The sequence below is a fragment of the Cetorhinus maximus genome, chromosome 2 (assembly GCF_964194155.1).
Source record: "Cetorhinus maximus chromosome 2, sCetMax3.hap1.1, whole genome shotgun sequence".
In the NCBI taxonomy this organism is placed as follows: domain Eukaryota; kingdom Metazoa; phylum Chordata; class Chondrichthyes; order Lamniformes; family Cetorhinidae; genus Cetorhinus; species Cetorhinus maximus.
In genome coordinates, this window is record NC_135880.1 from 35,814,240 (window position 1) to 35,837,022 (window position 22,783).

Consider the following 22,783-nt stretch of genomic DNA (forward strand, 5'->3'; position numbering starts at 1 on the left):
GTTCAGAGAGAGACAGGTTAGAGTGGGTGAGAGGAGAAGAGAAATTGAGACGACTAATGTCACGCCGACAGTTCTCAATGAAAAGATCAAGAGAAGGTAAGAATCCAGAGGGAGGGGTCCAGGTGGAGGGAGAATATTGGAGGTGGGTAAAAGGATCCGTTGAACGGGGAGAGGACTCCTGCCCAAAGAAGTGTGCACGGAGATGAAGGCGGCAGAAGAAGAGTTCAGCATCATGCCGAACCCGAAATTCATTGAGATGAGGACGTAAGGGTATGAAGCTAAGTCCTTTGCTGAGCACTGAACGTTCAGCGTCGGAGAGGGGAAGGTCAGGGGGTATGGTGAATACATGGCCGGGGCTGGGATTGGAAGACGGGATGGGGACAGAGGGACAGGCAGGGGTGGAGGGTCCTGGATGGGTGTTGGTGTCGATGAGTTGTTGGAGCTTGCATTCCTTTGCACTTGAAAGAGAAAAGTTTCTTGTTGAGGTGTCGGATGAGACGAAGAATAAAATGAAACTGGGGGCACGCGCAGCTTTGAAAAAGGGTGCGGCGGTGCTGCTGGAGGGAGAGGTCGAGTGTGTTCATATGGCGGCGCATGGCACTGAGTGTGGATCTCAGAATGTGACGAGAACAGCAGTCCGAGGAGCGTTGTATGTCCCGGAGATACCTGTAATCCTGGATGGGTTTGAAACACGAGGGATGGAATTTCAGTTGAAATCCACGTGGGGTAAGTCGGAGACAGAGACAGTCACTGAGAAAGGAAATAAGGCTGTGAAAGCGGGTTTTAGTAAACACCTTCTCAAACACCAGGAGAGAAATGGAAAGCAATGAAGGTGAACAAGGCAAAAGAGAGATACGGAAATCCTGTCGGAGAGAGGAGCAAAACTTCTTCAAGGTAGGCATTTCTTGAAGAGGAGTGGCAGTCAATTAAACAGAGATAAAAGCAAAGAACTGCGGATGCTGGAAATACAAAACAAAAACAAAAATACCTGGAAAAACTCAGCAGGTCTGGCAGCATTGGTGGAGAGGAGCACAGTTGACATTTCGAGTCTGCATGACTCTTCAACAGAACTAATTAAAAATAGAGAAGGGGTGAAATATAAGCTGGTTTAAGCGGGGGGATGTTTGGGACAAGAAGAGCTAGGTAGAGGGCCAGTGATAGGTGGAGATAACCAAAAGATGTCACAGAGAAAAGGACAAAGAGGTGTTGAAGGTGGTGATATTATCTAAAGGAATGTGCTAAATAAGGGTAAAAAGCAGGACGAGCAAGGTAGAGATAGCCCTAGTGGGGGTGGGGTGGGGGGAAGGAATCGAAATAGGCTAAAAGGTAGAGATAAAACAATGGATGGAAATACATTTAAAAATAATGGAAATAGGTGGGAAAAGAAAAATCTATATAAATTATTGGAAAAAAGGGGGTTCGGAAAGGGGGTGGGGATGGAGGAGAGAGTTCATGATCTAAAATTGTTGAACTCAATATTCAGTCCGGAAGGCTGTAAAGTGCCTAATCGGAAGATGAGGTGCTGTTCCTCCAGTTTGCGTTGAGCTTCACTGGAACAATGCAGCAAGCCAAGGCATGAGAGCAGGGTGGAGTGGCAAACGACAGGGAGGTCTGGGTAATGCTTGCGGACAGACCGAAGATGTTCTGCAAAGCGGTCACCAGTCTGTGTTTGGTCTATCAAATGTAGAGGAAACCGCATTGGGAGCAATGAATGCAGTAGACTAAGTTGAGGGAAGTGCAAGTGAAATGCTGCTTCACTTGAAATGAGTGTTTGGGCCCTTGGACGGTGAGGAGAAGGGGAAGTGAAAGGGCAGGTGTTGCATCTTCTGTGATTGCATGGGAAGGTGCTGTGGGAGGGGGTTGAGGTGTAGGGGGTGATGGAGGAGTGGACCAGGGTGCCATGGAGGGAATGATCCCTATGGAATGCCACCAGGGGGGGTGAAGGGAAGATGTGTTTGGTGGTGGCATCATGCTGGAGTTGGCGGAAATGGCAGAGGATGATCTTTTGAATGTGGAGGCTGGTGGGGTGATAAGTGAGGGCAAGGGGGACCCTATCATGTTTCTGGGAGGGAGGAGAAGGCGTGAGGGTGGATGCGCGGGAGATGGGCCGGACACGGTTGAGGGCCCTGTCAACCACCGTGGTTGGAAAACCTCGGTTAAGGAAGAAGGAGGACATATCAGAGGAACTGTTTTTGAAAATGGCATCATCAGAACAAATGCGACGGAGGCGAAGGAACTGAGAGAATGGGATGGAGTCCTTACAGGAAGTGGGGTGTGAGGAATTGTAGTCGAGGTAGCTGAGGGAGTCGGTAGGCTTGTAATGGATATTGGTGGACAGTCTATCACCAGAAATTGAGACAGAGAGGTCAAGGAAGGGAAGGGAAGTGTCAGAGATGGACCATGTGAAAATGATGGAGGGGTGGAAATTGAATGCAAAATTAATAAATTTTTCCAGGTCCCGACGAGAGCATGAAGCAGCACTGAAGTAATCATCGATGTACCAGAGAAAGAGTTGTGGGAGGGGTCCAGAGTAGGACTGGAACAAGGAATGTTCCACATACCCCATAAAGAGACAGGTATAGCTGGGGCCCATGCGGGTACCCATAGCCACACCTTTTACTTGGAGGAAGTGAGAGGAATTAAAGGAGAAATTATTCAGTGTGAGAACAAGTTCAGCCAGAGGGAGGAGAGTAGTGGTGGATGAGGATTGTTCAGGCCTCTGTTCGAGGAAGAAGCGGAGAGCCACCAGACCATCGCGGTGAGGGATGGAGGTGTAGAGGGATTGGACGTCTATGGTGAAGAGGAGGCGGTTGGGGCCAGGGAACTGGAATTTGTTGATATGATGTAGGGTGTCAGAGGAATCACAGATGTAGGTGGGAAGGGACTGGACAAGGGGAGAGAGAATGGAGTTAAGATAGCGAAAAATGAGTTCTGTGGGGCCGGAACAGGCTGACATGATCGGTCTGCTGGGACAGTCCTGTTTGTGGATTTTGGGTAGGAGGTAGAAGCGGGCCGTCCGAGGTTGGCAGACTATCGGGTTGGAAGCTGTGGAAGTAAGATCTCCAGAGGAGATGAGGTCAGTTACCGTCCTGGAAACAATGGCTTGATGTTCAGTGGTGGGGTCATGGCCCAGGGGGAGGTAGGAGGAAGTGTCAGCGAGTGCTCAGCCTCTGCGAGGTAGAGGTCAGTGCGCCAGACAACAACAGCACCACCCTTGTCAGCAGGTTTGATGACAATGTCAGGGTTGGACCTGAGAGAAAATGGAGTGCAGCAAGTTCAGAGAGAGACAGGTTAGAGTGGGTGAGAGGAGCAGAGAAATTGAGACGGCTAATGTCACGCTGACAGTTCTCAATGAAAAGATCAAGAGAAGGTAAGAATCCAGAGGGAGGGGTTCAGGTTTAGGGAGAATATTGGAGGTGGGTAAAAGGATCTGTTGAACGGGGAGAGGACTCCTGCCCAAAGAAGTGAGCGCGGAGACGAAGGCGGCGGAAGAGTTCAGCATCGTGCCGAGCCCGAAATTAATTGAGATGTGGGCGTAAGGGTATGAAACTAAGTCCTTTGCTGAGCACTGAACGTTCAGCGTCGGAGAGGGGAAGGTCAGGGGAAGACTTTGGTCTTCCTGGTGCTCAGGGCAAGTCCCATGCTCTCATTGGCTTCAGTGAATATGTCAACTATTTTTTGGAGTTCTTCTTTGGAGTGAGCACTAACTTGTGCATCGTCAGCTTATTTCAGTTCTGTTACAGAAGTGGTTGTTGTCTTGGTTGTGGACTTCAGCTGGTAGAGGCTGAAGAGTTTACCATCTGTGCGAGAAGTTATTACCACACCTTGGGGTAACATGTCAGTAGTAAGTTGCAGTGAAAGACTGAGAATAGTGTTAATGTAGTGACACACCCTTGCTTGATGTCTTTTTTGACAGGAAAGGGATCTCTAGTGGAACCATTGCATTGCACTGTTATTTGAAGTCTTGAGGGTGACAGATGATGTTTGTGAACTTAGCTGGGCATCCATATCGTTGCAGCACCTTCCAAAGGGCAATTCAATTCAGTGAGTCAAAGGCTTTTATGAGATCAAAGATGATCAGTTACTGTATTTTTGTGCACAATATATCCCCAGTGATAAGTTAGCACAAAAGGGTCATTGTGGCAGTGAAGCTTTTTCATCTTCCCGAGACCAACTGAGAAGGATAGACCCATTCCTGGGCAGTAATGACCAGGGATAAATTACTCACAAATGGTTAGACTGGTTAAAGTATTGGATTTGCTCATTTATTTCACAAATACAAGAACAGGGGTAGTTCTTCAGTCCTATGAGCTTGTTCTGCCATTCAATTAGATCAGGCTGCTCTGTACCTCCATTTACCTGCTGTTGTTCCATATCTACTGAGAGCCTTACTGAACATAGGAACAAAATCTTCCTAAGAACTGAATCCAGGCCATCTCGTGAGCATGCCGAATTCCAACTACTAAATAATCAGGGAGCTCTCAAAAGTACTGATGGCTCCTCTGTTGGCCTCGAGAAGATGGAAAAAACTCCATTGATGGAATAATCCATTTGTGCTGACTTGTCACTTGTAATATAATGTGTACAAAAGTACAATTACTGCAAGTCCTAATCACCAGATCACCAGGAACCTCTCAAAGGCAACTTTCCCTTGCTTTCAAAGTCCATTTTCCTAGTTTTGAATGTCACTGGCGATATTTCCAATGCACTTTCCAAATATACAAAGAAGGAGTTATAGTCAGAGATGAACAGTAGAATAATACTGGTCAACAGGCTACAGCACTTAAGGCTGTTTACAGATTGATATCCAAAGTTTGTACATCATAACATGTTACTTTGTTAATGAAGCTCTACAACAAATATGGCTGCAGTATGAAAAGAAAACTTTTCAAGCAAGTCCACCTATGTTAAATAATTTGGAATACCTGAAACAATCCAGATAGCAATACTACTTTAGCAAATACCATGAAAAAGCTATTAATGTAATGCAACACCTGAAGACATATTTCTTATCTCAGTAAACATGATGGCTAGGATACAAACACAGCATTAAATAAAATGCACATTTTAAATCAATAAAGTTACTCAGCTCCTGAGCATAACCTGTTGCTAACTGAGAGAATGCCTAATTGGATCAAAATGGCCATATCTTCCAACAAGATCTACAAAACGTTTCCACTGAAATAGTGGAAGTGCAATGATTATAATACTTAAATCTTAAAAAATAATCAAAATTAGGCGATAATATGTAAAGCCTGGGATTGGCTCAGATCAGACTCCAGTTCAAAAGATGGAGATAAGACAAATAAGTAAAAATTCCCAAGTGAGTACCTTTTCTTGGTTGAAAGTAGGTTTTTGTACGATTGACAGCCTCATAGTAGCATGTGAGCAAAATGGAACATGTTTCTCTTTTTGCTTGAATGGGCATATTTAATTGAACTGCAGAGGCAAACTTTATTTGTCAATAATCATCCATGCTGAATGAATAATAGCTCACTTCTGATGGGACAGGCATGCCTTTGATTATGTACCAGGTTAAGTTTGGGGTGCCCTCATGAAAAAGAAAACACTGCAATGGTCATTAGCTACTGTTCAAAAATATGGACAATTAAAGACTTTGAAAAATGAAATACATTAACTGCATTTAGCAAACTCAGGCAATTCAGCTCCAGTGCAGACAGTTAGAAATCCAGGCTTCTCAACTACAAATGCTGGGCAGATGAGGTCAGTGAATTGGTGGTGGAAGGTATGAAGTAACTGTCCACTTTGGGCATTGAAGAATGACAATTGACCAATGTCACAGTCCACAAAAACACCAATTCTTGCTGGGAAATCAGTGATAAGGACATCATGTGATGCACCATTATGAAGAAATTCATATCTATGCCTATTAGAAAGAGAAGGAATGTTAACAAGATAACAAATTGGTCATGTACAAAGCAGAATGAAATTAAGCAACAACTAATGGGATGCATGGAGTTTAAACATGAATTATTACTACATCAACCATATCGACAAATATCTATCCACAGGATGATAAGTGATAGCATTAGTGAGTTTAAGGGATACAAGCAAACTCCTTTTGCAATTTATCCACATTAGTCAAATGACTGCGTCGAGAAAATAACTTAGCCTACAACTGAAAAGAAAAAATGTTCAATACACTAGCAATCTTCCCTATTTATACATTACTCGACTATGTGTTGGGGTATGCTGTTTGAGGCTATAGGCCCTTCAGCCAGGAACTGACAGACCCATCATAATGCCAGTCTGGAAAAGCTACCCAGCAAAAAACATCAATGCGGCATTAACTACTGCTTTTACAAAATGGCTTGATAAATTGCCCTAGTGGTTTAGTGAGTGAATGCACCACATGAATCATGTGGATCAGAAAAGTCTCATTTAAATATTTGAATAGAGTTAAGGTTAGGGTTATGCTACAGAGCAAGAGCTTTGTTTGTCTCTCCACATCTGCCCACAGTCTCTTCCCAGTCATTGTTCAGAAAGGCTTAGACAAAACTAATGAGAAAAACCCCCTTTAGTAGAAGCTTGAATGCAAATGTAAGTTAGGATTCAACTGAGCTCATTTGGAAGAATGCTCAAAGGACTATAATGAGTGTGCCCTCCCCAAACTGCTATTATTTAGTGAATATTGGACAAACCATACCCTTTGGGCGTTGCATAATATCGCATGCACCATGATTTTCTGTTTCTCCCCAGTGAATCAGTTGTAGTGATGGGATTTGCTACTCCGATCCTGTAGGCCTCACATCGGTCTACTACTGCTTCCCAATAATGTCGACCACGAGCAGGTAAAGGTTCTCCAAGAACAGCAGAGCAACTGTGGAAAGAGTATAGATTCACTGAGGATAATAACTTACAAGACAGAAATATTATCCCTGAAAAGTATCTGCAAGGTCTATGTCACATTGTAATAGCACAATTGTCTTGGAAAATTCATGAATTTCATGCAGAAGCACTTTACACTTATAAAAACAATGCCTGTACTGAGTTTAATGTATTCACCAGTCCTGCGTCCTTCTACAAAAGATGATGGACACATAGCAAATAAACCCATTTCAGATGAGGTGTCTTCATATGGTTCACCATTGCTGATGGCTGAACAGGCCAATCCATGAGAGGCAGGTTCTGCCACAAGTGACATAGGAAATAAGCGCAGGCTTTTGACCCTCGAGCCTGCTCCGCCATTCAATTAGATCATTGCTGATCTTCTACCACAACGCCATTTTCCCGCATTATCCCCATATCCCTCGATGTCTTTACTAACTAGAAATCTATCGATCTCTGTCTCAAACATACTCAATGACTGAATCGCAGAATCACAGAATTGTTACAGTGCAGAATGAGGCCATTTGGCCCATCGTGTCTGCACCTCCAGACTGAGCCTCCACAGCTCTCTGGGGTAAAGAATTCCAAAGATTTATCACCCTCTGAGTGAAGAAATTCCTCCTTATCTCAGTCCTAAATGTCCTACCCCTTATTTGGAGTCTGTGCCCCTTGGTTCTAGACCCCCCAGCCATGGGGAACATTCGTGTGTTTCAAGACGTTTGTACATTTCATGGTGCACATGAAGCTACCGGGTGTCATTGTGGGTTGTTGTTTTGGTATTGGCGTCTGTTGCCAAGTCACAGTAGACACTGGTCATGGTAGTGATGCATGACAGCACTAAGAAGGTGTTGCCATTCATCAGCTACTGACTTCCAGGAGCAATAATCAATATCTAGCCCTTCAAGTCACGCTTGAAGTGGAGCTTTGGGCATCTTATTGGTTGTCTGGCTCTGGCGGCCCCACCATACAGAAAGTCCTTGGGTGTGCCCAAGGCAATGAAGCTGCCGCTGTTTGATGAGTGCTAACAAACTTGGGATTTCTGCCTTTGAAAGGCCTGCAATCTATCAAGATTGGAAGCAAAGACAAAAACGTTGCATCCTGATCAAAGAACTCCTCTGCACTGGTGATGCTGTGCTCATCACCCACATGGAATCTACAAGGACTCATGGACCTGAATTGTTTGGTTGTCGAGCGCATGTGACCTGCAAGCCGGGAAGCGGACAGGAAGTGAACCTCCGGCCGCAATCAGCCCCTGGCCAAGATTTCACACTGGCTGGCCAATTAACAGCCAGTCAACGTGAAATGTGCACTGAGAAATGTTCAGCACTGCCGGGGTTGGGGTGGGGAGAGGGCAGGCGCCGACCTAACCGAGGGTGCGGGTGAACGCTTCCAGTGAGCTCCCAGAAGGCAGGCAGCTGCCCCAGGGAGCTGTAGACCTTCACATATGAAGGAAACGAGAAAAATGCTGCAAAACATGTCCATGCAGCACAATAAAGCACCTGAAGAAACAGTCCCTAGGCATCTCTTTATAGTTTATTTCTCCTCAGAGATTTCATCCCGCCCTGGATCGAGGTTTGAGCAAAAACGTGGGAGATTGGCCTGTCCGCCAACCGTAAATGTGGACGGGCCACTTAAAATCCCTGTTAATTGCATGTTAATGGGCTTAATTACCCATTGCACTCGCCTGACCTGAACGGACAAGAAATAGTACGAGTTGACGTCGGACACTTGCGTGATATTTCGCTCGGCGGGCATGCACAGCAGTCAGAAGCGAGCCTGCTGAGCGAAATATCTCAAGTGCGCGATGACATCGGGGCGCTTGCCCGACATCATCTTGTAATATTTCATGTCCATTCAGTTAGGGCGCGTGCCTGCACACAAGATGTAAAATTCTGGCCATGGACTATCTCTCCCATGCCTGTAACTTGTTCTCCCTGACTATAAGCGTCAATAAAACCGTGGGTATCGGGCATGGTGGTGCATCTTCGTCCCTGATTATGCTAAATAACATCCCGCTAGAAGTGGTTAGCAAATTCCTCTACCGCAAGTGGCTGGCAACCGTCCCATACACTTTTGGCTGACTCACGACATAAAACATCAAGCTGAGCCTTAGGACCAAGCTGATGGTTCATGAGGCCTGTGTTCTCAACACCTTGCCAGATGGCTGTGAAACATGGATGACTTACAGCTATCAAGAAAAGAAGCTCAACAGTTTCCTTCTTTGTTGTCTGTGGCACGATACATGTATATCCTGGTAGGACAAAGCCATGAATGCAGCAGTCCTTATATTCACCAGTATGTCGAAAAAAAAAGCATGTGTAATCTGGGCATGTGTAAACATGTGTAATAGTAATGGACTGCAAATGGGTTGACCTTTGCCCTCTACCATTACTTGGAAGGATTCTGTGGAAAACAAATTGAATATTGCAATAATTTTTACAACTACTGTTGCCGCTGCTTCTCCTTGGTTGCTGGTTTGGTTCTAGGAGAAACACAATTCATCTATAAGACCATAAGAAGTAGGAGGAGAAGTAGGCCATTCGGCCCATCGACTCTGCTCCATCATTCAATGAGATCATGGCTGATCTGATAATCCTCAACACCACTTTCCTGCCTTTTCTCCATAACCCTTGATTCCCTTTCGATTAAAAATCTGTCTATCTTGAATATACTTAACGACCCAGCCTCTACAGCCCTCTGTGGTAAAGAACTCCACAGATTCACTACCTTCAGAGAAAAAATCCTTCCTCATCTCTGTTTTAAATGGGCGCCCCCTTACTCTGAGATTATGCCCTCTGGTCCTAGACTCTCCCACAAGGCGAAACAACCTCTCAGCATTTACCCTGTCAAGCCCCCTAAGAATCTTATAAGCTTAATTGGGTCGCCTTTCATTCTTCTAAACTCCAATGAGTAAGGCCCAACCTACTCAACCAGTCCTCATAAGAAAATCCCTCCATACCCGGGATCAACCTAGTGAACCTTCTCTGGACTGCCTCCAATGCCAGTATATCTTTCCTTAGATAAGGGAACCAAAATTGTTCACAGTATTCTAGGTGTGGTCTAACTAGTGCCTTGCATAGTTCTAGTAAGACTTCCCTATTTTTATACTCCACTCCCTTTGAAATAAAGGCCAACATTCCATTTGCCTTCCCTATTACCTGCTGAACTTGTATGTTAGCTTTTTGGGATTCATGCTCAAGGACTCCCAATTCCCTCTGTGCTGCAGCTTTCTGCAGTCTTTCTCCTTTTAAATAATATTCAGCTCCTCTATTCTTCCTTCCAAAGTGCATAACCTCACATTTTCCCACATTATATTCCATCTGCCAAGTTTTTGCCCATTCACTTAACCTGTCTATATCCCTCTGTAGATTCTTTGTGTCATCCTCTCCACTTGCCTTCCCACCTATTTTTGTGTCATCCGCAAACTTGGCAATAGAACATTCACTTCCCTCATCTAAGTCATTAATATATATTGTAAATAATTGTGGCCCCAACACTGATCCCCGTGGCACTCCACTAGTTACAGGCTGCCATCCCAAAAATGCCTCCATTATCCCAACATTCTGTCTTTTGTTAGTTAGCCAATCCACAATCCATGCTAATATACTACCACCAACACCATGGGCTGTTATCTTATTAAGTAGCCTTATGTGCAGTACCTTATCAAATGCCTTTTGGAAATCCAAATGTATCTATCCTGCTTATTACCACCTCAAAGAATTCTAATAAATTTGTCAGGCATGATTTCCTGACTCTGCTTGATTAGATTATGTATTTCTAAATGCTTCACTATTACATCCTTTATAATAGACTCTAACATTTTCCCAATGACAGATGTTAAGCTACCTGGTCTATAGTTACCTGTTTTTTGTCTCCCTCCTTTTTTGAATAAGGGTGTTACAATGGCTGTTCTCCAAGATTCTGGAAAAGTCCCAAAGGATAAGGATTCTTGGAAGATTACTACCAGTATCTCTGTAGCTACTTCCTTTATTGTCCTAGGATGCAACCCATCAGGTCCAGGGGACTTATCCACTTTTAGCCCCATTACTTTCCCTTGTACTTTTTCTCTAGTGATAGTTATTGCATTTATTTCCTCCCCCCCTTTTGCCCCATGATTATTTAGTATTTTTGGAATGCTATTAGTATCTTCTACCATGAAGACCGAAGCAAAGTGTTTATTCAACTCCTCTGCCATTTCCTGGTCCCCCATTATTATTTCCCCAGCCTCATTCTCTAATGGGCTTATGTTCACTTTGGCCTCTTTCCAGAACACGCCCTCCCCCCACCCTTTATTTAGTTTAAAGCCCATTCTACAGCCCTAGTTAATCGGTTCACCAGGACACTGGTCCCAACACGGTTCAAGTGAAGCCTGCCCTACCAGAACAGCTTCCTTCCGCAGTGCCCCATGAACTGAAACCCATTCCTCCCACACCAATCTCTGAGCCACGCACTTAACTCCTTGACTTTATTTACCTTATGCCAGTTTGCCCGTGGCTCAGGTAGTAATCCTGAGATTATTACCTTGGAGGTCCTGCTTTTTAATTTAGCTCCTTACTGTTCAAATTCTTTCAGCAGAACCTCCTTTCTAGTCCTATCAACGTCGTTGGTACCAACATGGACCTCGACAACTGGATCCCTCCCCTCCCACTCCAAGTTCCTCTCCAGCCCTGAGGAGATGCCCTTAACCCAGGCATCGGGCAGGCAACACAGCCTTCGGGACTCACGCTCATGGCTGCAGAGAACAGTATCTATTTGCCTAATTATACGGTCCCCTACCACTACTATGCTTTCATTTCCTCCCCCCGCTTGAATGGCATCTTGTACCACGATGCCATGGTCAGTTCACTCATCCTCCCTGCAGTCCCCGCTCTCATCCACACAACTTGCAATAACCTTGTAACTGTTGCACAGTTGCATGGACTCTTTGGCAGAGCCTCATCACATGTTGCTCCTCAATGAGCTCTGCAGCCAGGAATAGACATACTGCATGGGGAATTCTGGTAGTCCTATTCCTATAGCATCAGATCCCCTCCTCTGCAGAACATTCTCCACATTATCCTCCTCCTTCAACATGTCCAAAGTAAAGTATGTTGATGTTACTGCGTGAGCAACCCATCCAGCTCTTCTAAATGTCAGAACCTCTGCCAACTGTCTGTACTCTTAACACCAACTTTACAGCAGCTGTCATGAATGCTGGAGGACAAGCGGTGAGAAAATCTGCACATTCAACAATAGTTTGCATTTAAAAGGTTCTTATAAATGTAGAAAAACATGCCAAGGACACAGGCATGAGAGCAACAGATACCAAACTAAAGACGGGGCAATTAGATGGGGGGGATTAGAATCCTGGTCAAAGAGATGAGTTTTAAGGGGGGTATTATAAAAAAAAAGAGGAAGACAGGTTTAGAGAAGGAATTTCAGTGTGAACCTGGCATCTGAAGGCATAGCTGGCAATGGTAGGCCGAAGGGTGCGAAGAATACAATGGCAGCCAATAGAGGCTAGCAAGCAGGACTTGATGTGATTAGGATTCAAACAGCAAAGCTTGGAAAGCCTGGGATTTATAGACAGTAAAGTATAGAAGGCTAGTAAGGAGATCTTTGGAATAATCAGGGGTGGAACTGGTCTATGCCAATAGTGTGAAATAGACTAATTGTGAATCGGCAACATGATTTACACAACAGTCAAATTAAATTTCACCCAATTTCCCCCCCAAATGAACGTGAATATGATGAAGGCTTTATAGAGATCTTCTGCAGAGAATGTCTGAGTTAACGATAATAGGTGAGGTTACAGAGGTAGAAGTAAGTAGTTTTTTTAATGGAAATCATATGGAGTTGGGAAGTCAGTCCAGGCCTATACAAGATACCAAGGTTGCATAACAGATTAAAACAGAATTACCTGGAAAAACTCAGCAGGTCTGGCAGCATCGGTGGAGAAGAAAAGAGCTGACATTTCGAGTCCTCATGACCCTTCAACAGAACTGAAGTATAGTTAGGAGAGAGGTGAAATATAAGCTGGTTTAAGGTGGGGGGGCAGGGGAAGAGAGAAGTTGAGGGTGGGGTGGTTGTGGGGACAAGCAAGCAGTGATAGGAGCAGATAATCAAAAGATGTCACAGACAAAAGGATCAAAGAGGTGTTGAAGGTGGTGATATTATCTAAGAAAAGTGCTAATTTAGAATGGATGGCAGGATACTCAAGGTACAGCTCTAGTGGGGGTGGGGTGGAAAGACTAACAAGGTATTAGTTGTAGATTTAAAAATAATGGAAATAGGTGGGAAAAGAAGAATCTGTATAAATTTTTTTTTAAAAAGGGGGGGAGGGGGAAGAAACGGGATGGGGATGGGGGGAGGGGGAGTTTAAGATCTAAAGTTGTTGAATTCAATATTCAGCCCGGAAGGCTGTAAAGTGCCTAGTCGGAAGATGAGGTGCTGTTCCTCCAGTTTGCGTTGGGCTTCACTAGAACAATGCAGCAAGCCAAGGACAGACATGTGGGCAAGAGAACAGGGTGGAGTGTTAAAATGGCAAGCGACAGGGAGGTTTGGGTCTTTCTTGTGGACAGACCGCAGGTGTTCTGCAAAGCGGTCGCCCAGTTTGCGTTTGGTCTCTCCATTGTAGAGGAGACCGCATTGGGAGCAACGAATGCAGTAGACTAAGTTAGGGGAAATGCAAGTGTAATGCTGCTTCACTTGAACGGAGTGTTTGGGCCCTTGGACGGTGAGGAGAGAGGAAGTGATGGGGCAGGTGTTGCATCTTCTGCGTGGGCATGGGGAGGTGCCGTAGGTGGGGGTTGAGGAGTAGGGGGTGATGTAGGAGTGGACCAGGGTGTCCCGGAGGGAACGATCCCTACGGAATGCCGCCAGGGGGGGTGAAGGGAAGATGTGTTTGGTGGTGGCATCATGCTAGAGTTGGCGGAAATGGCGGAGGATGATCCTTTGAATGCGGAGGCTGGTGGGGTGATAAGTGAGGACAAGGGGGACCCTATCATGTTTCTGGGAGGGAGGAGAAGGCGTGAGGGTGAATGCGCGGGATATGGGCTGGACACGGTTGAGGACCCTGTCAACGACCGTGGGTAGAAAACCTCGGTTAAGGAAGAAGGAGGACATGTCAGAGGAACTGTTTTTGAAGGTAGCGTCATCAGAACAGATGCGACGGAGGCGAAGGAACTGAGAAAATGGGATGGAGTCCTTACAGGAAGCGGGGTGTGAGGAGCTGTAGTCGAGTTGGCTGTGGGAGTCGGTAGGCTTGTAATGGATATTGGTGGACAGTACAGTCTATCATCAGAAATTGAGACAGAGAGGTCAAGGAAGGGAAGAGAAGTGTCAGAGACGGACCATGTGAAAATGATGGAGGGGTGGAGATTGGAAGCAAAATTAATAAATTTTTCCAGGTCCCGACGAGAGCATGAAGCAGCACCGAAGTAATCATCGATGTACCGGAGAAAGAGTTGTGGGAGGGGGCCGGAGTAGGACTGGAACAAGGAATGTTCCACATACCCCATAAAGAGACAGGCATAGCTGGGGCCCATGCGGGTACCCATAGCCACACCTTTTATTTGGAGGAAGTGAGAGGAGTTAAAGGAGAAATTGTTCAGTGTGAGAACAAGTTCAGCCAGGCGGAGGAGAGTAGTGGTGGATGGGGATTGTTCGGGCCTCTGTTCAAGAAAGAAGCTAAGGGCCCTCAGACCATCCCGGTGGGGGATGGAGGTGTAGAGGGATTGGACATCCATGGTGAAGAGGAAGCGGGTTCGGGCCAGGGAACTGGAAATTGTTGATGTGACGTAAGGTGTCAGAGGAATCACGGATGTAGGTGGGAAGGATTAGTTCAGCCAGAGGGATTGATTGAGTGGTGAGGGGATGGAGCTTGTGGTGGGACTGGTCTTTCCAATGCTTAGCAGATGCAAGTTAAGGTTCACCCAAGCCTTTCGTCAAAACTCACGAATAATGAAAGGTCAAGGAACTAAATTATCTCTCTTTCTCTCTCCACAGATTTTCCTGACATGCTGAGTGTTTGCAGCATTTTCTGTTTTTATTTCACATTTCCAGCATCTGCAGCATTTTGCTTTTGTTAATGATTTTCATTAAAGCCATTTCGGTGCATTGGGAGAAGCAGAAGTCAGGTTAGAGAAAGTCAAACAAGGAACGAGGGATGAGGCAATAGGGGGAGGCAGTGGTGTAGTGGTATTGTCGCTGAACTGGTAATCCAGCGACCCGGGGCAATGCTCTGGGGACCTGAGTTTGAATCCCACCACTACAGATGGTGGAATTTGAATTCAATAAATATCTGGAATTAAAAGTCTAATGATGACCATGTTGATTGTTGTAAAAACCCATCTGGGTAACTAATGTCCTTTAGGGAAGGAAATCTGCTGTCCTTACCCTGTCTGGCCTACATGTGACTCCAGACTCTTAAAAATGCCCTCTGAACAAGGGCAATTAGGGATGGGCAATAAATGCTGGCCCAGCCAGCGACACATACATCCTCTGAACAAATTAAAAAAAACATTAAGTTGAAGATTTTTTTGTTGAAATAGGATAATGGTGATTTGGAAAGAGTGTGTATGAGAGAGGGAGCAATTTCCAATATCAGCTAGCATACTTGCGAGGAAGATAAGTTGGGTGGACGGGAGTTTAATAGGAACAGAAAGGGAAGTGGCCGATGGGGACAAACTGGAGAGAGATGGGAATTCACAACCAGAGTGGGAAAATAGAAAAGGGTTCACTTTGGAGGGGCTAAGGAAAAGGAGAAATAGCTGTGGCAAGTGAGCAGATGATTTCCATAAGACGCAGCTGGTAGTACAGAAAAGGAACACAGGGATATCCTTTCCCTTCAGGATGATCCTAGAGTAGCGAGTGGAGGACAGCAGGACCCAATAGAGACTGATATTTTCAAGGCAGATCTGCAAATCGCTGGCTAAACCAACAGTGCGCCAGGTACACACATGCCTGTTGGATTTGGGGGAATGGAGAAAGGGGCCATACCAGGAGGAACAACTGGGAAACACTAAAGATTTTGCTGGGAATTAATAGCATGATGAAGGTGCGAGTGTGATTTTCAGCAAATCAACAGCTGCAGAGATAATGTGGGAAACAAGGGGCAATTGCTAGGCAATAGGGAGTTTGAAATTGTGGTTGTAAGCAACCAGGAGGAGAGGTTTCTTCAAGGGCACTTTCTGGAAGAAATGGAGGTGAGGAAGGATGGAGATTTAAGTGGTAATAATGCAAGAAAATGGTCATGCCTAACCTTTATTGGTGACTGAGGCTATTGAAATTACAGGAAAAGACACGGTCAAAAGGTGTAAGTGTGAATTTGGTTGGAGAGTTTATATAGAGGGAGAGGTTCAGAGAGGGTTGCAGGGTGGTGATGTTTGAAGAGAGAAGGTAAGAGGAGCTGAGTTGATTACTGAAATCAAAAAGGATGAGGACTTATTTGGAGCAGGGGCTTAGGGAAGAATAAAAGGGATGAGAGCCCATGATGGAGCTTGGTAGATAGCTAAAAGGATCATGGAATCATAGAATGATTCCAGCACGAGAGGAGGCCATTCAGGCCACTGCTACCTGACATGTTTCCACCTCCAAGCCATTCCATTACCCTACCCTGTCTGCCAAAAAAATAAATCAGCAGAGCAAGTAGCAGCTCATATATCCAAATAAAGGGAAGTACAAAGATCTAATCTCATATCAAAGGTAACAAATCCACAATCTCACATTGAATGTATGCAGTAAATATTACAAGTACCGCAATTGTATAGAAGCACCTCAGAGCGCAACATGATCGGTGTAGAAAATTTGAATATCATTGAACTGTGATGGCCATTTTAAAATATTTTGTAATGTTCTTTTAAATATTTTATGAATAAAGTGTATTTTTGCAAAAGAAAGAGTTGGGAGTTCAGAATGTTCCCCGCATTTCTCTCTTTCCATTTGGGAAATAGGTTAGTTCTACAATAGAAATCATACAGAGCAGAGCAATGCCATTTGGCCCATCATTCCTGTGCTGGTTCTTTGAGCTATCTAATTGAGCTATCCAATTAGTCCCATTCCCCTGTTCTTTCCCCAAATCTCTGCAAATATTTCCCCTGCCAGTGTTTATCCAATTGTCTTCTGAAAGTTATTATTGAATCTACTTTCAGGCAATGCATTCCAGATCATAATAACTCATTTAGAAAGGGAATTGCAATGCTTGGTGTCTAGACAGCTGAAGGTACAGCTGCCAACAGTGAGTCAAAGGAAATTAGAGATGTCCAGCAGGACAGAATTGGAGAACTCTTTGTGTCTTTCCTTGATTACTTGACTTGTACTAGAATCCTGGATGTAAACCTGCATCCCATCACACCATGCTACAGAAAGCTGGAGCTTTAATGCATTGGGCCATCACAATCCTCTTTCAGGCTTTGTTATAAAATGTAAAGGCTCCAGCCAAGCATCAGTTATAATTTGATGGAATTGCTCTTTTCATGTCTCAATACTGTGGCTACTCACTCAGTCAGGCAGCTTTCATTTTCCATGGCGAGCTCATCAAAGTGAATTACTGTCCCGTCTTCAGACAGCTGCAAATGCGGAGGGACTGTTTCTTTGTTCAGTTGAAAGCGAGTAGCTATTTAGTGAAAAATTATTTTTAAAAAAACAAACACAGTCTTTACTAACAATACTTTTTCAACTTTCAATGTATACACACTCCCCAAAGGTAATCAAGTAAAACTAAAAATCCATTTATTTCCATCACCATTTTCAAACCCGGCTTTAAGCCATAGACAATCATCTCCCATCTTCTCAAGCCCAGCAGCACAGGAACCTCCCACAAAAAATGTGATAATTTCAGTCTATGCTTAAGTGCATAACCTTCAATCCTGTACCCAATCAGCATCTGCCTTTTCTCCGAAGAGAGAACACAAGTTTATAAGAACATAAGTAAGAGCAAGAAAAGACTATATAGCCTCTCAGGCCTGCTCTGCCATTGGATACGTTCATGGCTAATCTATCTCAACTCCATATTCCCATCCACTCTCTATATCCCTTGATTCCCTGAGACACCAAAAATCTATTTATCTATCTATGAGATTTCCTCTCACTCTTCCAAACCCCAGAGAGTATAGGCCCAATTTACTCAACCTCTGATCACAAGACAATCCCCTCATCCCAGGAACCAACCTAGTGAACCTTCGCTGTACTGCCTCTAAGGCAAGTATATCCTTCCTTAGACATAGAGACTAAAACTGTCCACAGTCCTCCAGATTGTGCTCTCACCAAAACCCTGTACTATTGTAGCAAGACTTCCTTATTCTTGTATTCCAATCCCCTCGCAATAAAGGCCAACATGGCATTTGCCTTCCTAATTGCTCGCTATACCTGCATGTTAACTTTCTGTTTGAGTACACCCAAGATCCTCTGAACATCAATATTTGGAAGTTTCATGCCTTTTAAAAAGTATTCTGTTTTTCTATTGTTACCACCAAAGTCACATTTTCCCACATTATTCTTCATCTGCCACCTTGTTGCCCATTCACTTAACCTGTCTATATCTCTTTGCAGCCTCACTGTATCCTTCCCACAGCTTACATTCCCACCTAGCTTTGTACCATCAGCAAGCATAGATACATTATTCTTGGTCTCTTTGTCTAAGTCATTAATATAGATTGTAAACAGATGAGGCCCCAGCAATGATCCTTGTGGCACTCCATAAGTTATAGCCTACCACCTTGAAAATGCCACATTTATCCCTACTCTGCTTCCTGTCTGCTAGCCAATCCTCCATCCACGCTAATGTATTACCCTCTAATCCATGTGCTCTTATCTTGTATCTGTTGTGTGGTACTATATCAAATGTTTTGAAAATTCAAATATACTACATCTACCAGTTCCCGTTTATCTATCCTACTAGTTAAATCCTCAAAAAATAACTCTAATAACTTTGTCAAAGACAATCTTCCTTTTGTAAAACCCATGACTTTGTCTGATCAGACAATGATTTTAAGACTTAATAGACTCCAACAACTGATGTCAGGCTACCTGGCACATAGTTCAAATGTTGGGCTGTAATTCAAAACATTAACCAATCTTTCCTAATGATTAACCAGTTGTGTATTTCCAGTATTGTTTGGTTTTATTTCAGATTTCCAGCATTCAGAGTTGTTAACTCTCTACTTTTTGGTAATGGCCACTTCTGCGCCAAGTAATACAGTCTTAAAGAAGCTCTATTCTTTCTTTTTAAAAAATTCATTCATGGGATGTGGGCTTCGCTGGCTGGGCCAGCACTTATTGCCTACCCCTAGTTGCCCTTGAGAAGGTGGTGGTGAGCTGCCTTCTTGAACTGCTGCAGTCCGTGTAGTGTAGATACACCCACAGTGCTGTTAGGAAGGGAGCTCCAGAATTTTGACCCAGCAACAGTGAAGGAATGGTGATATATTTCCAAGTCAGGATGGTGAGTGACTTGGAAGAGAACTTCCAGGTGGTGGTGTTCCCATCTATCTGCTACCCTTGTCCTTCTAGATGTTAGTAGTCCTGGGTTTGGAAGGTGCTGCCTAAGGAGCCTTGGTGAATTCCTGCAGTGCATCTTGTAGATGGTACACACTGCTACTTCTATGCGTTGGTGGGGGAGGGAGTGAATACTTGTAGATGTGGTGCCAATCAAGCGGGCTGCTTTGTCCTTGGTGGTGTCAAGCTTCTTGAGTGTTGTTGGAGCTACACTCATTCAAGCAAGTGGGAGTATTCCATCACACTCCTTACTTGTGCCTTGTAGATGGTGGACAGGCTTTGGGGAGTCAGGAGGTGAGTTACTCATCACACGATTCCTAGCCTCTGACCTGCTCTACAAGCCACAGTATTTATATGGCTAGTCCAGTTCAGTTTCTGGTCAATGGTAACCCCCAGGATGTTGATAGTGGGAGATTCAGTGATGGTAATGCCATTGAACATCAAGGGGTGATGGTTGGATTCTCTCTTGCTGGAGATGGTCATTGCCTGACACTTGTGTGGTGTGAATATCACTTGCCACTTGTCAGCCTAAGCCTGGGTATTGTCCAGGTCTTGCTGCATTTGGACATAGACTGCATCAGAATCTGAGGAGTCGTGAATGGAGCTGAACATTGTGCAATCATCAGCGAACATCCCCATTTCTGACCTTATGATGGAAGGAAGGTCATTGATGAAGCAGCTGAAGATGGTTGGGCCGAAGACACTACCCTGAGGAACTCCTGCAGTGAGATAACCAACCACAACTATCTTCCTTTGTGCTAGGTATGGCTCCAGCCAGCAGAGAATTTTCCCCCCAATTCCATTTTGCTAGGGCTCCTTGATGCCACACTCGGTCAAATGCTGCCTTGATGTCAAGGACAGTCACTCTCACCTCACCTCTCCTTTGTGTTTAATTTGCCTCTTTCTTTCATTTGCATAAAATGATTCATCTCCATTCTCATGACTGTTCATTTGCCACAATTAATTTTCACAATTATATTTCAATCTCTGACTCATTCCCTATAGATCCCAGCTGAAATTTGGCCTTTTATCTTCCAAGAACAGTTATAGTCAATAATATCTCCAATTTTATTGTTCTTTCAAGCAGCACTTAGTCTTACAATCCACCCTTTCTATCCTGCAACACCTCTCTATAGCAAGTTAGCTCACTCTATATTATAGCTACCCTGATGTTTCACTTCATCCAATGTCTCATTCCATTTCTTTAAGAGCTATTCTCCTTCATTCCAGGGATTGAGATCAAAGTGTTGCCTCTTCTGCCAACCCTATTTCCATTTGTGAACTCATTCCTGTTCTTGAAGTTTTTCCCAAGTCCTTTTGGAGTCTCAACAATCTGTGCTCAGAGGGATTCAACTTCATCATTTTATCCATTCACCTCAACGAGTTCCAAACTTCACGTGATGTTGAATTCATTTCCTGGCACTGTCTCTTCCATGTTTTATTTACATTATTTATTCTTGGGATGTGGGCATCACTAGCAAGACCAACATTTATTGCCCATCCTTAATTGCCCCTGAGTAGTTGTAGGTGAACTGCCTACAACTGGATGGCTTGCTAAGCCATTTCAGAGGGCAGTTAAGAGTCAACCACATGTGACTCCAGCTCAGCAAGGAAGCAGATTTCTTCCCCTGAAGGGCATTAGTGAACCAGATGGGGTTTTGTGACAATCTGGTAGTTTCATGATTGTTATTCATGAAACTAACATTTTGTTTCCGAGTTATTAATTAAAGTTCCTCTAGCTACTGTGGTGGGATTTGAACACATGTTGGCAGAGCATCAGTCCAGACCTCTGGATTACTCATCCAGTAACGTTACCACTGTGCTACTGACCCCCCCACCCCTGTTGACTAAGATGCGCCTCCTCATCATTCTGACTCTTTCTCTTTCTGTCAACTTCTCTCCTCCTCTGCATTTGTCTTAATTCTTTTTCACTGAGAACTGTCACCAAGATATATCGGCCACCCAAATTCCTAATTTTTTTTTGACTGTTTTAGTTAATTGCAATTCTGTTTCTTTCAACACGCTCATTTGAATTTGTTTCAATTAAGATTACTTGTACTGCAGCTCACTTCGATGTTGTCTCTATTTAATCTACTTATGTTTTATAACTTTTGTTTTATTTTGTGTATAAAAATGTGTCTGGGGTCATTCAGTTCAACAAACTGTGGTGCATCAAGCTGCAAGATTGTATCAGTCACAGAAATAGTCAGCAACCTTTACACATTAGTCTAAAATTACAAATTGTTGTTTTAAGTATGAGGCAAAAACTAACTAGTAACTGCAGACTTCAATCTCTAATTGTATAGCAACATGTTGGAATGAATCTCCTACTTTTAGTGGAAATCAGTGCTGGCTTGCTCGTGTCACTTGATCCGAGAGTGTTCACAGCTTTCACAAAGAAAAGAAAGCTCTCAAGTGGCTGCAGCCTGACTGTCAGCTCACACCCTCTGATTCCTGCTATTGACCTAAAAGAAAATAAAATGCAAAGTCATAGAACTGCAGTGTTACTAAACATAAACAAACATAAGGCAGACCTCAGCTTACCGTGGAGACGCCAGTAAGGTAAAGCGGCTTTCAGGCCTCCCTATGCCAATGTGCGATGCATCCCACCAAGTGTGAGTGTGAACCCGGAGTATTTGATTCTAAACCGGATTTTGATCCCTCCCTTTCATAGTTAAGAGGAGCTTCCTTTGAGTTGGTCATCATTGGTGCCAATGCTCAAGTGTCATCTTAGTTCAGTTGGTAGTGCTTCTCCATCCGGGGGCAGAAGTCTGTGGGTTCAAGTCCTACTCTGGACATTTACACTCCAATATTGTATGGCAATGATGCTGAAAATATGCTCCATCAGCTTCTTTGATCTGGTCTGCAAACTAACTTTCTCTTGAGAGCTTGTGCTCAACACAGACTTCAGCACCTTCAAGATGTTTAAAGTTCCAAAGCCTGGAGGATGGAAAAGGTCTGCTCCCCGATTAAGGGATTTGGCAGATAAAGGAGCAGCTTTTACTAGGCCACCAAGCCTAGCAACTTTAAAGAGCTGAATCATTCTACCCTGCTCCCTCGGCTACTTCTATATGTAGTAACTGTGTAATAGCATCCAGATCACAAGATTCAATGTCAAATTGGCCATCAATCAACAGTACAATATTCTTAAGGTCCTCAACTCCCTGGAGGTCCCTTTCTAACAGCACTGAGTGTACCTACACCACATGAACTGCAGCAGTTCAGAAAGGTGGAAAGGCAACAGGAATGAACAAAATTGCTGGCCTTGCCAGCGACACCCACAATCCATGAAAGAATTTTAAAATTCTACAAAAAAAATGACAAATGGCAAATTCTGCTGGAAACGTTCGGAGACAACCGGAGGACAGCAAAGCAGAAAAGAGACAATGTGAGAGGACAGGGGAACAGCCAGAGACAATGGCTTGGATTCTTAGCCTGATGGCAAGTCCTGTGCGTGGGGCTG

The 22,783-nt window shown here is 44.2% G+C and overlaps 1 protein-coding gene across 1 annotated transcript in view; it reads right to left on the reverse strand.

Moving 5' to 3' along the window:
* Positions 1-3,626: 3,626 nt before the first annotated feature.
* LOC144689979 (cardiomyopathy-associated protein 5-like) overlaps positions 3,627-22,783 on the reverse strand; it is an 88,886-nt gene continuing 69,729 nt past the window's right edge. The window contains exons 10-13 of the mRNA XM_078557519.1: positions 21,652-21,785; positions 17,329-17,443; positions 6,668-6,841; positions 3,627-5,887 (exon numbers count right to left, since the gene is read on the reverse strand). Of these exons, the coding sequence (XP_078413645.1) occupies positions 5,635-5,887; positions 6,668-6,841; positions 17,329-17,443; positions 21,652-21,785 (676 nt within the window). The 3' untranslated portion in view covers positions 3,627-5,634. The remainder of the gene's footprint in view (positions 5,888-6,667; positions 6,842-17,328; positions 17,444-21,651; positions 21,786-22,783) is intronic.